Genomic DNA, 15,384 nt, shown 5'->3' on the forward strand with positions numbered 1-15,384 from the left:
TTTTATGCCCAATGGTTTGGGCAACTAATTGCTAACCATCTTTTACTCCTTACTTTTATTGGACTTCACTTCCTCATCTATAATGCTAGGGGCTAAACCAGTTGATATAAGTGGTCTCATTGGCATGGATGGTGACCACTGCAAGGCTCACTGACTGACCAAATAGTCATTTGTGCTCCCTCACTCATTCCACAGGCTGATGTAAAAGCCTGATGGCAAAGCTGATGCCTATGCATCCTCACCTTTTCTGCTTACTCTGTGGATGGGAGCTCAGCACTGAGACCCCTCTGGACTTGTGTCCCTACAGTCAAACGCTGTGGCAAACTCAATGCCCCAGAGAATGGTTACATGAAGTGTTCCAGCGATGGGGATAATTATGGAGCCACCTGTGAGTTCTCCTGCATCGGTGGCTATGAGCTCCAGGGTAGCCCTGCCCGAGTATGTCAATCCAACCTGGCTTGGTCTGGCACAGAGCCCACCTGTGCAGGTATGTATGCAGCCCTCTCTCCAGCCAGCAGCAGAACCTGTAAACTCCTTGGTTCTTGATTCCAGTGCAAGAGACGTTTTCCTTTCATATACTTTGAGAAGTTCATGGCCATCCCTCTTTGTCTGAGTGGGTGAACATAGTCCCTAGATCCCTGCTGCAGCTCATCTCATCTGCCATCCTCCTTGCCTCTGCCAATCCTCTATTTTCCCTTTCGTGTCCTCTAAGGAAGAAGCTCAAAGTGGAAACCTAGGGCCAGCCTTTGGTGATATTATGAATCAGCAAAATCTGCTCTAGTTACTCTTGTTATAGAAATGTAAGGATCTTGTTTATAAAACCAGTACACTGCCATGTGGAGACAATAACATACCTGCTTTGCATCACTGGCATGAAAGTCACATAGACCTTGGGCATTTGGAATCTTTCCTCCTATGTAAAATGAAGAAAATAATACATCATCTGCCTCTTGAGTTGTTGTAAGGATTAAATGAGGTCATCTGTGGGACAGTGGAATAGAGCAGTGCCTGGTACAGGTAAAGCCTTATGGCAGCTCTTATTCCTGATGCACAAAAACTGGGCTGGGTAAAAAAAGTCTGAAACTTGGACTAGCCAGAAAATTATGGACATATCTCTTGTTTATGGACTTCTCTTTTTCTCATTTCCTGGTACCCTTTCATCTTTATCCCCTTCTTTTAATTGAAGCTCACATTTAGAGTTAAGTGACATATATACCATCATAAGAGAGACATATATACCATCAGCTAAATGCCTGAGATTCTTCAATTTCATATATTAAAGTAGGAAGAACATACCTATTATAGACTCCCTACCTAAGGACTTCATGCCCACCATGTTGGCATTAACGCCTGGGGTGTGGTATCTAACAGGATCCTAGATGTGTGTGGTCCAACGTGGTAGCCACTAGCTATGTGTGGTCATTGAGCACTTGAAATGAGGCTATTCTGAATTGAGATATGCTATAAGTGTAAAATATATACCAGTTTCAAAATCTTAATATGAAAAAGAATATAAAGTATCTTAATTTTTTATATTGATTACATGTTGAAATATTTTGGATATATTGGGTTAAATAAAACATAAAATCATTTCTACCTATTTCTTTATACTTTTTTTTTTTTTTTGAGATGGATTCTTGCTCTGTCACCCAGGCTGGAATTCAGTGGTGTGATCTCGGCTTACATCAATCTCTGCCTTCTGGGTTCAAGCAATTCTTCTGCCGCAGCCTCCCGGGTTCAAGCGATTCTCCTGCTTCAGCCTCCCAAGTAGTTGGGACTACAGGGGCATGCCACCACACCCGGCTAATTTTTTGTATTTTTAGTAGAGGCAGGGTTTCACCATGTTAGCCAGGATGGTTTTGATCTACTGACCTCGTGATCCGCCCACCTCAGCCTCCCAAAGTGCTGGGATTATAGACATGAGCCACCATACCTGGCCTCTTTATACTTTTTTAATGAGGCAACTAGAAAATTTAAGATTAAATATGGTGGCTTACATGGTATTTCTCTTGACCAGAGCTATCTTAGCCTCTGAGCCCCTGGGGCAGGGAAGAGGGCAGGAACTGTATATCACTCAGTGTGACATCAGAGTACCTAGCATAGAGCTTGGTACATAGCAGGCACTCAGTATATAATGGCTGAATGAATGAATGTGTGAATGAACAAATACTTCAATACAAACCTAAAATGTGAAATATGAAAACCAATTTTATAAATCATACATGGAATCTCCTAGTTTTTCTCATATTATTTCTTCTCTGGGGCTAAGCTTGTTTGCTTGCCTATCTATACAACATCCTTCATTGACCTTGAATGGTAGAATTAGTTGTCATTTATTTGCTTAAAGGGGAGACCTATTATGAAAGTGCCTTGTCCCATGTCCTCTATGCCTATGTTGCTTGCTCTGTGGCCTTTGTACCCCACATTGCTCTGTCCCTTCTGCACCAAGGTGGTAGACTTCAGAGATTCTGAGCCATTCCAAAGCCAGCCTGGCCATTGCCCATTCTCTCACCCTTCTGCCTCTCTGCACCCCTTTCCCCAGCAGATACTATGGTGCTTGACCCATATGCCTTTCACATTCCCGTCTATGTTCAAAAGGCTACTTACTGCAATTACCTGGGTCTCTCTAAGAGCTTTTCTTTTCTGGCAATCAAAGCATTGTCAGCCCATGCACAGAGCCAGCTGGAAGTGATGGAGAGTTAGTGCCCCGGAAGCAGCCCTCAACAATGATGGAGCAATTGTGTAAATACTCCAGTTCCCTCCAGTGGGTTAATTCTGAGGTATGTGGTATATCATCTCCTAGAGTTCCTCAGTGGGAGTTGGTTCCAAATGCCCACAGCAATAACTTGCTTGATAACCAACTGGTATTGTTTTCTTTCCTTCACTGCCTCACTTCTTGACATAGGCAGAATAATGGTCCCCCAAAGATGTCCACATCCTTATCCCCAGAACCTGAGAATATATTACTTTACAGGAAAAAAAGGAACTTTACAGATGTAATTAAGTTAAGAATTTTGAGATGGGAAGAGTATCCTGGATTACCCAATGGGCCCAATGTAATCATAAGTCTCCTTGTATAAAGGAGGCAGAACTGTTGTCAGAGTCAAAGAAAGAGATGATGGAAGGAGAGGACAGAGAGAAGAGAGATTTGAAGATGCTACACTGCTGTCTTTGAAGATGGAGGAAGGGACTACTAGCCAAGGAATGAAGGTGGCCTCTAGATGCTGAAAAAGACAAGAAATCAGATTCTCCCCTAGAACCTCTGCAGGAACATAGCCCTGCCAATATCTTGATTTTAGCTCCATGAGACCAGGATTTTTTAGATCCTGATCTGTAGTATCTAAAAGAATAAGTTTTTATTATGTTAAGTCACTAGGTTTATGGTGAGTCATTACATCAGCAAGAGGAAATGAATATACTTCCTCACTCCTCTACAAGTGCTTCTTCGGACTGCTTCCCAAATAAACTACTTACATGTGAATCCTTATCTCAGGGTTTACTTGTTACGCAAGTGGTTCTGTGTGTCATCACAGGCTCTGTTGAGCCAGAACAAGTAGAAGGTTTCTGACCCATGTGGCCATTTCTGATTACAGCCATGAACGTCAATGTGGGTGTCAGAACGGCAGCTGCACTTCTGGATCAGTTTTATGAGAAAAGGAGACTCCTCATTGTGTCCACACCCACAGCCCGAAACCTCCTTTACCGGCTGCAGCTAGGAATGCTGCAGGTGAGTCCTCGAGGCCGGGCCCAGGTGGGAGGGAGACCTTTAACAGGAAGGGCCCAGCCATTTCACTAAAAGCAAAGGCCAGATTCAGTGCCTAATCCACTTACAGTGGGTTTCAGGAACTGGCACTTTAGAGCTACCATCATTTATTTCTGGTTCTGGGCCATAACGTGATTAACATCGACTACTTAGAGTTAACCCAATCATTTTCCAACTAATGAGGTTTGTCAGTCTTCACCAATAAGTGTAATTGACATGCTGTCCAGGCCTAGCCTCAGAACAATTGTCTTTGCTGAACCTGTCCAGGATATGCCTGGCTGGAAGCAATAAGTTAGCTGCCTGCCCAAAAGACTGGCCCAAGAGATGAAAGGAATCCAGGAGCCCTCAAGGCCCACATTCTTCCCCAGGGGATTTCTTCAACTCTCAGAGGGTGAAAACCATTTTTTAGACAGTGGTTCTCAATGTGTGATTCATGGACCAGACCAGCAGCATCAGCATCACCTGGGAGCTTGATAGACATGCCAATTCTAGACATGCCTCCCAGGTCTACTGTGTCAGAATCTACATTTTTAACAAAATCTCCAGATGATTTCTAAGCAGTCTAAAGTTTGAGGAGCATTCTTCTGGGAAATGTGTCCTTCTCAGCTGTGTAAATTTTGTAGCTACTAAATGAGGCAACCAGCATCTGGGGTGTGTGGGGAAGGATGACTAGAAACTGTAAGGATCAAACTAGAAGTTGCTTGCTTTTTTCCTAATACTGGTTTGCAAAAGAGTGGCCAACCTGACTGAATGCTAAAGAGGCAGGATGTATGCTGCGTCATGGATATGGCGCTGCACATATTGTTTTGAGAATATTTTATTCATTTATTGAAGTGGATAGAACTAAGTGCTTAGAACAGTCTTGATTTAATCAAAGGCTACAATTTACTTCTCATGTCAGCATTTATAAAATGGATAATAGTAACTCTGTTTCCACTCTTCCCATGTACTTGAAGAATTGCCTATGAACTCTGAAGAGCCATATAAAATTTTTATGAGCTCCCCTGAATTAAGGAACCAAATTCATTGCATCTTTACCTCCAGTCCCCACCAGCTTACCTCCCTTTGTATCTTATTGTCCCAGCCAGGGGCTTGCTCTTCAAAAAACACAAGCTTATACCTTTCTCTTTTGTGGGAAATTGACATTGTGGGCTATATTCCATGATCATGCGTTTCCTCATCTGGTCTTATTCCATAGAAAAATGAATTAAGCCAAACAACTTGCTTTTCGTCTGTGTCACCATAGGTTTTACGGTGACCCATGGCTAGTTTTGGTAAATTAATTTTTATTGGACACAGCCACACTCATTCATTTGTGTATGATCTACAACTGCTTTTACACTACAGTGATCAAGTGAAGTTGTTAGGACAGAGGCCATCCAACCTTGCCAAGTCTGAAATATTCTCTGGCCCTTTACAGAGAAAATTTGCCATCGTTGCTCTAGTGTCCCATCCCTTCAAACACTTACTAACTTAACAACTAGTTGGATAAGATAGTTGAGATGTTTTGTGTAGACTCCTCCCTAGAATATATTTATATTTGCATTTTAGCCAGAACCTTCAAGGAAAGGTTTGGTTGACTTAGACATTTCAGGGAGAGTAATACAAAAGTTTATTTCTAACTTTTTAAACTTTTCAACCAGTTCTGTAGCCTCATATAGGGATGTTTCAGTGGAATTTTGGTAAAACATATTTTATGTTTTCCTATTTCAGGACTTCAAAATTTATTTTCCCATTTAGCCAAATTCATCATGTTTGTCTTATGTTACTTTTTTTTTTTTAAATTGCCACTGCCATTCCTGATGAGCCCTCCTAGCACGTGGCTGACTGGGCCACATTCCCAAGGTTCTTGCCAAGAGCAGCTTAGAGGCTTGGAAACTTTTATCCTTGTTTCCCCTGGGATTGGGTGTGGAGGGCATAGGACAAGGGGGTGTGGAGAGTGGAAACAGGGCAATGAAGTGGACTCTGGAAATAGTCTTCTCTCCTTGGAAAGAAAAAGTTAGAATCCTCTGGGGTGGTCTTAGACACTTTTTAGGAAATTTGACTCACTCAAGGTCTCACCCTGTCTGGAAATACATAGACTGCCATTTTGCTTAGGTTTTCAAAATCCCACTGTCAAACCATTTCTGAATGATTCCTCTAGGAAGGTATTTAGGTTTTATAGCCACTAGCTTAACCCCAATTTCTCAACTGTTTTCAGTACAGTTTAGAGTGGACAAATAAACGTCCAGAGGCAGGCCAGTACTGCTTCTGTCGGTTTCTAGCTTGATAAGGATGTCTTTCTTTAGCCATGCTCACACCTCCCATGTTGGGTTTTCTTTTTCCCAGCAAGCACAGTGTGGCCTTGATCTTCGACATATCACCGTGGTGGAGCTGGTGGGTGTGTTCCCGACGCTCATTGGCAGGATAGGAGCAAAGATTATGCCTCCAGCCCTAGCGCTGCAGCTCAGGTAGGGGGAAGTTCTGTTCTTAAATCTTATCCCCTATGAATGCACTTTTAACTGATTAGGTTCCCTGGTTTCTTTCTATTCAGGATTGAGTTCAGGCAACCTTCAGTGTTTAATTGCTTTTATTCTAGGAGTGTTATAACCATGCTAATCAGCATGTTGCTGTTTGTTCAAATAAACTGTGCAGTGGATAATTACCAGTGTTTTATTTCTTGCACTCTCCAACCAATCATTTTTGCTTTGTGTGTGTGTGTGTGTGTGTGTGTGTGTGTGTGTGTGTTTGGTTGGTTGGTGGAGGAAGGATGGCTAGGAGAGGAGGACCTGAAAAAAAGACCTAAGCAATCCTTGATCTTATTAGAAGTGCAGGCATCCAATTAGTGTTTCCAGGCTTGGTCTCTTTTTTCTCCATGCTTCCAGAAGACTTGTTCATACCTCTATTTTAATAATTATACTTTACTTTCAAAGCGCTTACAAAGTTGGAGTCGCGGATTTTAGTCTCTGAATAATGATGTATTAAAGAAATAGAATTCAACAACCAAAAGGTAATTTCTGAATAACCCAAATTTCTACTTGCATCTCTTGACCACTGTGAAATGGAGGATTAGGCTAAAGCAAAACTTCTTAATATCTTCCTTTGTCACCCAGCTTTTTCTCTCATACCCTGTGTGGGAGGGTACAGATCTCTGTTCTCAGGGTCCCAGGCTGCTCCCTGTCTCTCAGGATCTCAGTGGCTACAACATTTTATACATCAACATCCAGAACACATGTCTTTCAGGCTTCTGCAAAAGGAGGGAAAGAGAGTAAAAACTCACACCCACTGCTTTATGCTTCATGTTGGAGATGCCACACCTTGCTCACCCTCCTAGTTCATTGGCCAGAACTAGCTACATGATTGCATTTCACCTTTAAGGGAGGCTGGGCAATGTAGTCTTTCTGTATTGCCAGAAAGAAGAAAATGAAATGCGACTTGGTGAACCCTATCACATCTGTTCAGAGGGCACAGAAATTCCTTGAGAGGTTATATGATAGAAACATATCTTTAGCAAATGATGCTATAGATTGGCACAATAGCTTCTTTCTCTAATTTCCCTGTTTTCCAGCTACCTTTGGCCCATCCCATGTTTGATCTATACCACTTCCACCCAAAAAAATTCTGCTATATTCCCACCAAGGTAAAAAACTCAGAGGGTCAGGGATGGAAGAAAAATAAGAGGACTCACGAGTTCTCTTTAGTTGGTCGATGAAGGCAGAAGGCTGGGTACACCCATATGCTTTTGTATTTGTTTTATTTTACTGCATTTGCATTTAGCACCTCCCCATACCAACTTTTGAGGTCAGTAGCACAGCTTTTGAATATTTGCTACTCAGTACCTAGCACAGTAACTGGCATCATGTTGGCACTAAGTGTAGTAAATGACTCAAAATTTCATTGAAACAGCCTTACTATTTCCAGAGGTGATAATAGCTTTTAAGAATATATTGTATATTTACAATTAGTATACAAATACTTCAAGTTGAAGTGTACAAAACTTAAGACAGAGAGCTGTGTTGATAGCTAAATATTTATCATGAATATTTTCATAGTAGGTTTTATGAAGCTGTTGCTTATTTAGAACTACTTGCTCATATCCTGTGTCAATGGTTTTTTAAAACTTGTTACAGAATTTTCTGAATGGTTTTTGGATTGAATGTGTGTGTGTGTGTGTGTGTGTGTGTGTGTGTGTGTGTAATCTTCATAAAATCTTGATGTGATTTTACACTGTTTAATCTACTTGAGGAACAGAAAAATGTGATTAAAAATACTTCTATCATTCAGATTGTGTATGTTGGGGCTACCATAGACTTCTATAGGTTGAAGATGATTTTAAATACATTATGTAGTGGTTCTGAAACTTTTAGCCTGCATTAGAATCCCCTAGAGGGCTTGTTAAAATACGTATTGCTGGAGTCTACACTGTGGGCTCTAAACTGTAAATCAGAATCAGTTTCTGACTCAGTAGGTCTCTGGTCGTACCTGAGAATTTGCATTTCTAGTGAGCTCCCAAGGGACCACATGGTGAGGACCACTGGCTTAGTTTTTTACCAAAGACTTTATTTACAGTTTTGAAATAGGATTTTTTCCCAGTAGCCTTCACAAAAAGGGTCAATCTGTATTGTACAGCTGGATGATAGTCCAGGTAAATGTCATGCAGAAATGATCACTCAGAAATGATGATGCGTTACCTAATGGATTCGGTGTCAGGTCAGCAGGCCTGTGTTACCAGACATATCAGTGAGAAACAAAGAACTTGGCAGGACTTTTTCCCTTTGAATTGGAAAGGTTTCTTTACACACCTTGGAGTGTAGTGCAGAGGAAAAAAGATGCTTTAGGCAAAGAATGGGAAGGTAAACAAGAGAAGGAAAAACACAATGCCTGGATAATCGAAAAATTCTCTTCTCTGGCTATAATACTATTTTCAAATAGCACCGAGGCCATGATAAAACCCTTGAAGGGAGTCAATGGAAAGAAGAGATTGGGTGCCTGGTGTTGCAGGATCACCACCTGCCTTCTTTCTTGCTCTCATTTCTTTTTTATCTGAATGTATGAGCTGATTCATGCTTTCTGGAGGAATTTTCCAGCAATCTCAAGGATGACAGGGATGAAGAAAGCCATAATTTCTATACCCACATTATTCTTTGAGTCTACAGAGTTCCCTGGAACATTTTCCAGGAAGAATTCCTTCCAATCTGACAACAGACACATAGGTAACTCAGAAATACTGTCGTCAGCATCACACCTCATCCCATATTCTATGTGGTGTTCGATCATTCATCCCCAAGATTTCTGTGGTCTTTCAGCCCTAGTGGGAAGCATTCCTGTGGCTGCTGCTAGCCTACTGATCCAACCACTGAGCTCTTCCCATGATAGTTTCTCTCTTTACATTCTGTGTAAATCAAGGCGCAAGGCTTACACAGGAATGTGTGTGATAGATGGTGGCACCGTGGTGGTGGTGGTGGATTCCGATCCTAGCCTCACAAGCATGATAAAAAACCTGAATGCTCCAATTTCTTGTTGGTCACCCTTTCCCAGAGGCTTCAGCCACCACATGCCCTATGCCTCTCTTTCCTGAGAGCTCCCTGTGCCAGAACTCCCCCACGCTCCCAAAAGAAAACTCAATACCTTTCTTCTTAAAGATGCAGAGCAGTTGATCTCTTCACTCGCACCTTACTTTGCAGCCTACGTTTGTGTGTTCAGAACTCATTAATGTACTTTGCAGTCATTTGCTTCTGAGTTCTCCTCTTAGAACCACAGGAAACCTGGCAGAGGCACTGTCATGTTCTCTTTCTTTCATTTCTAGTCAATGGGAATGAATTGCCAATTTATCTCCCCACTGGGATAAAATACAAATTAATCCCTTCTTCCTTGAAACTCCCTCTTAAAAGGCAGAAAAAGTACAGTTTGTGTTTTATTTAACAATTTTTTTAACCTTGATCTGTTTGTATGAGGAAAACATATTTCACTTTAAATCCAGATGGTAGTGTATATTCTGCTCATACACAACCTCAAAATATCTAAACTGAAAAAAAATCTGGAGAAGAGACTGAGTGGGCTCATTTGTTCATTGGGCTCAGCTTATCTGTTTGTTTGCTTTCTTTAGCTATTCCCATCTAAACATATTTGTGTTGATATAAAAAACATATTTTTTAGTTTAAATTCTAGTGTGATAGAGCAGAAAGAACACCAGACACTTGAAACTACTTCATATTTTTTTGGAATTATTTGGAACACAAATTTTGATTAACCAACTCAGAATACGTGGGGTATAGATCAAGCTCAATCCCTTATAACTCTGCAGTCCTGAGCTGGCCACTGAATAGGTCAGAACTATCATGCTGGGAAATTATTTCAGTCAGCTTTACCTAGCCCAGAGTTTCTCAGCCTTGGCACTATTGGTATGTGGGGATAGATTATTCTTTGTTTGGCAGGAAGGGTTGGCTGTGCATTGCAGGATGTTTAGCAGCATTCCTGGCCTCTACCCACTAAATGCCAGTCACATCTCCACTCCCCACTGTGACAACCAAAACTATCTCCAGACATGACCAAATTTTCCCTGGGGATGGGGAGCAAAATCACCTCTGTTCATAATCACTGACCTATTCCTAATGTGTATGTGGTCATGCAACACTAGTCAGCAAGCGTGGATTTTGGGTTGGTTCCAAACTTGGGTTGATTCCAATTTAATGAAAAAAAATCTGTTTCCATAAAATCTTAGATTGTACCAAATGTTGGTACATGGTACCATTGCAGGCCTGAAGTCTTCCTGACCATAATCTAAAACTAAAGCAGTGCTTTTTCAACCTCTCATGTACATATCAGTCATCTGGGGATCTTGACAATAATGCAGATACTAATTCAGTAGGTTTGGGTGGGGCATGAGAGTCTCCATTTCTATCAAGTTCCCATGTGATGCTGCTGGGTCAAGGATCACACTTTGAGTAGACAGGGTCTAAAGGATGATTCAGTCCTTCATGGTATCAAGGCTTTCTCTTTACACTCTGTTACAGTAGGGCTCTGGTTGATCCACCAGGACCCTTGGGAGTCATGGTTTGACTTTGTCTCCTCTTTTCTGTCTGCCACAGGCTGTTGTTGCGAATCCCACTCTACTCCTTCAGTATGGTGCTAGTAGATAAGCATGGGATGGACAAAGAGCGCTATGTCTCCCTGGTGATGCCTGTGGCCCTGTTCAACCTAATTGACACTTTTCCCTTGAGAAAAGAGGAGATGGTCCTGCAAGCTGAAATGGGCCAGAACTGTAGCACCTGACGTGATGATTCCTCTCTTGGCAGTTTCTCTTCATTGTCTACATGGTGACATGCACACGGGAAAGCCTTAAAAATATCCTTGATGTACAGATTTTTATTTGTAATTTTTAAAGTCTATTTTATTATGAGCTTTCTTTGCACTTAAAAATTAGCATGCTGCTTTTTGTACTTGGAAGTGTTTCAAAAAATTATATGACCATATTTACTCTTTCTTTTTTTACCCCAGAGAAATTAGAACACATAACCATACACAAGCTATCAACATGTTATTCAATGTGACACCTAACTCTTTTCTATTTTGTTTTTTAAATAAGACTTTTATTAATAAAATGTTTTGGAGCAAATTTAGTAGAACTCACTTTGTTTATCAAGCACCAGCCATACTTGCTTAGTATGGTCAATGGATTTAGGATTGTGATTCTTAGTGGTGTTTTAAGAATGGAAAAAATTCAATTAGTCTTTTTAGGAGCTCTGCTGAGCTGGGAGAGAGCTGAGCTGTCAGGTGTTCAAGTAGGCAATTAAAGCCACAAGCCGAAAATGAAAGAGTTAAGCCTTTAATCACTGTGATGGAACAAGAAAGTGTCTAAAACCAGAGAAAACATGAATTTCACTGTTCCATTTTCCCTTGTAGGACAGCACGCTGGTCAAGATTCAAGTGGAGTAGCACAGACGTGGGGTCATCTTTCTGTTGAGGGAGCCCCAAAGAAAAGGCTCTGGCAGTTTTATGGACCCTCAAGTTGGGTGGTGGGGTCGGACTGGAAAAGTCCTGGGTACTGAGGCAGAGTGAAGAAAAGTATCTTCAAACTTTTCCCCTTCTCCTTACCCCATAAGATCTCAGCAGAGGAACCTGAAGTCCTCTTGCTCAAGGCCTCAGATAAAGGACCTAGAAATGAAGGCACCAAGCTCAGAATGTAAATATGTGAACGAGCATCATTGGCCAGGGGGGTCTGAGTCTTGGAGTGCAGCACCCCACCGAGACTGCCATATGCGGGCTGTGCGCCAAGTCTGGTGGGTGAAGGGCAGCTTTCCTGGTGAGACCTGCCAGGTAGTCTTTGTCATTGCCTATGATCAGGCCTGAAAAATCACACATTGGTTTTTAAACAGTAGCCAGACTCCTCAACTCTCCCATGCAAACCTTGAAATTTTTCTTCCTTTTTCAGAATATGTTTGGTTCACAATCTATTCCTAAACAAAATGACTAAGTGAATGATGCTTCCCACTGGTTTCCCCCTGAAAATCTTGCAGAACTTTTCTGTGTACCTTTTGGACCTCATAGAAACAATAAATGAATTCTAACATGCAGGGGTTTAACACAGAAAGCAGATTTAATATATATTTTTTAATATTAGGCAGGGCAATTGCTGAACTGTCAATAGGTTTACACTCTATTTACAAACATGATTTTGTTCACAAAGCATACTAGAAGCCACTCTTTCACTTCTGTCTTCTTCAAATGTATCAGATAAAGGTCAATGGCATGGCTCATAGAGGAATATCAAATAGTTACCAATTGGAAACCATGAAAAGTTCAAGAGGGATCAGAATAGGGAGAGGGATAAAAGACTACAAATTTGGTTCAGTGTTTACTGCTTCAGTGATGGGTGCACCAAAAATCTCACAAATCACCACTAAAGAACTTAATCTTGTAACCAAATACCACCTGTTCTCCGAAAACTTATGGAAACAAAAAAAGAAAATTTCAAGAGATCATTTGTCACAATTAGGCAAGCATATATCTGCCTCTACCTGTGTTAAAGCTCTTTTGTCTTTGACACGTCAGCCTGTGCCCTTTGCTCCATACCCTGAAAAGTTCAAGCCTTGAAGATGAGCTGACATTTAAGGAACTCCTTGGATTTCTTCAAACCAGTTTACCTGATGACTTGGAATATTGCAAGCACTTTTCCCAAAAAGATCAACAGACTATTTCAAGATGAATGAATGCACTATGATATTTCAAAAATAAATACACTGCATCAAAATTTGGGGACATTTCTAAAGAGTAATTAATAGCCTCTCTCTAGAGAACTGGTTTCCCACTGGAAATCTCACAGAACTTTTCTATGTACCTTTTGGACCTCATAAAAACAAACAAAATTCCTAGTTCTGCTTGATCACAGTTTGGTACCACAGAACTTCTACACATGCATATGTGTGTGTGGTGTGTGTGTGTGTGTGTGTAGGGAAGAGGGAGGCAGTTAAATGGGCTGAACTCAAATGGAAAACTGTCTCCACTTCAGTAGATAACAGCTGAAATCTCAGTTTGGTTCTTTTAAACTTAGTTGGACTGCTTGGAGTCTGCTTCCACTCCCAGTCCGCACATGTATGGTTCAGTGATCAATCAGAAATTATAGAATCTAAGGATCCCCTTGTCAGACGCTCTCCTTTCTGAGATTTTCCTCCTCACTTTTCAGTTACTGTAGTTGCCCTTACTCTCTCTTCTGTTTCGTCAAGCCAGTAAGACTACAGGCTTTCTGTCTTCATTTAAGCCTCCCCTACCTTAAACTGCAGCATGGTGCATACTACAACCTGCCCTTAGGCAATTTTTTTTTTTTTTTAAATCTTTTCTTTCTTTCTTTCTTTTTTTTTTTTTTTAATTGCATTTTAGGTTTTGGGGTAGGCAATTTTTTTTAAAACCCTGATTTATTTGCCTTCTCAAGTGATGACTGCCCTTCAGTATCTGCCTGCTTTTTGGCCTCTCTCCAATGTCTTCAGGTAGTGTGGGCATATACAAATATGTATATTTATATATAGTATATATACAAATATAATATATACACACACATATATATATATACTATGTATACACATTATTTTTTAAAATTTTTGTCCAAGGGCAGTTTGTAATATGTGTGTGTATGTGTGTGTGCGTGTATATATATATATACACACACAATATATGCATATATACACACATGTATATATATATACACACATATATCCATAAATACATAAATACGTATATATACACACACGTATACACACACACACACACACACACACACACACACATTTGTCCAGATATAGTTGTTATCTGTGGGAGATTAGTCCAATAGTAGCCATTATTAGAAATCTAGTGAAGGATGAACTGGAAGGTGAAAGAGTCTAGTCCATTCACAGAGAACTGCAGATTTTACCTATACAAACTGTCAACTCTTGACCTTAGATCATTGGAGTGGGCGATGAAGGAGAGGAAAGGCAGTGCATATTGAAGCAAGGATTAGTGCTCAGGAAGTTGATCCCTATACTATTCCTGCAGTAAAAATTACCCCAAAACTTGGTGTCTTAAAACAACAACAAACATTTTATCTCTCACAATTTCTGTGGGTCAGGGACTTAAGAGCAACTTAGCTGGCCAATTCTGGTTTGGAGTCTCTCTTGAGATTGCTGTCATATCTTGGCTGGGACTGCAGTCAAAGGCTTGACTGAAGCTGGAGGATCTGGTTCCATGGTGGCTCACTCACATGACTGGCAAGTGGTGCTGGTTATTGGAAGAGCTGTCTGTTTGTCCCCACATGGATTTCTCCACAGAGTGTTGCGTGAATGTTCTCATAATATGGTAGTTCAATTCCTCTGGTAGAAGTGATCCAAGAAAGAGAAAAGTGCAAGAGGCAATATCTTTTATGACATAGTATCAAAAGACAAACACTGTTTCTTTAGGAGTATCTTGTTGGTCCAGCAAATCAGCCCCATTCAATGGGGGAGAGGACAACACAATAGCATGGATACTAAGAGGCAAAGATCACTGGGGTGCAGTTTGAAGGATGGCTTCTTCTGGTTTACATAGCTGCTGACAACTTCTTAACTGGGGACATGGCTATTTATTTATAGGCATAAATTTAGAGGGTATAAGTGCAATTTTGTTACATGGATATGTGGCATAATGGTGAAGTCTAGGCTTTTGGTGTCACCATCACCCAAATAGTGTACACATTATAACCATTAAGTAATTTCTCATTTATCACCCTCACCAACTCTTACCCTTCTGAAACTCTAATGACTCTTATTCCACACTCTACATCCATGTGTACACATTATTTAGTTTTCACCTGAAAGTGATAACATATAGTATTTGACTTTCTGTTTCTGAGTTAGTTTGCTTAATGGCCTCCAGTTCCATTTATGTTGCTGTCAAGGACACGATTTCATTCTTTTTGTGGCTGAGTAATATTCCATTGTGTGTGTGCATGTATGTGTGTGTAACATCATATTTTCTCTATCCAATCATCTGTGATGCACACTTAGATTGATTCCATATCTTTGCTATTGTGAATAGTGCATCTGTAAACATAAAAATGTGAGTGTCTTTTTGTTTAATGATTTCTTTTCCTTTGGGTATATACCCAGGAATGGGATTGTTGGATCAAATGGTAG

At 40.7% G+C, this 15,384-nt stretch overlaps 1 protein-coding gene across 1 annotated transcript in view; it reads left to right on the forward strand.

The window, feature by feature from the left end:
• Positions 1 to 11,357, forward strand: part of SRPX (sushi repeat containing protein X-linked) — a 71,314-nt gene extending 59,957 nt beyond the window's left edge. The window contains exons 7-10 of the mRNA XM_012448110.2: positions 308 to 487; positions 3,594 to 3,727; positions 6,092 to 6,213; positions 10,831 to 11,357. Coding sequence (XP_012303533.2) covers positions 308 to 487; positions 3,594 to 3,727; positions 6,092 to 6,213; positions 10,831 to 11,014 — 620 coding nt within the window. The 3' untranslated portion in view covers positions 11,015 to 11,357. The remainder of the gene's footprint in view (positions 1 to 307; positions 488 to 3,593; positions 3,728 to 6,091; positions 6,214 to 10,830) is intronic.
• The last annotated feature ends 4,027 nt before the right edge of the window (positions 11,358 to 15,384 follow it).

This window comes from Aotus nancymaae, unplaced genomic scaffold, assembly GCF_030222135.1.
Source record: "Aotus nancymaae isolate 86718 unplaced genomic scaffold, 86718_ANA_hifiasm-v0.15.2.pri h1tg000058l, whole genome shotgun sequence".
Classification (NCBI taxonomy): Eukaryota; Metazoa; Chordata; class Mammalia; order Primates; family Aotidae; genus Aotus; species Aotus nancymaae.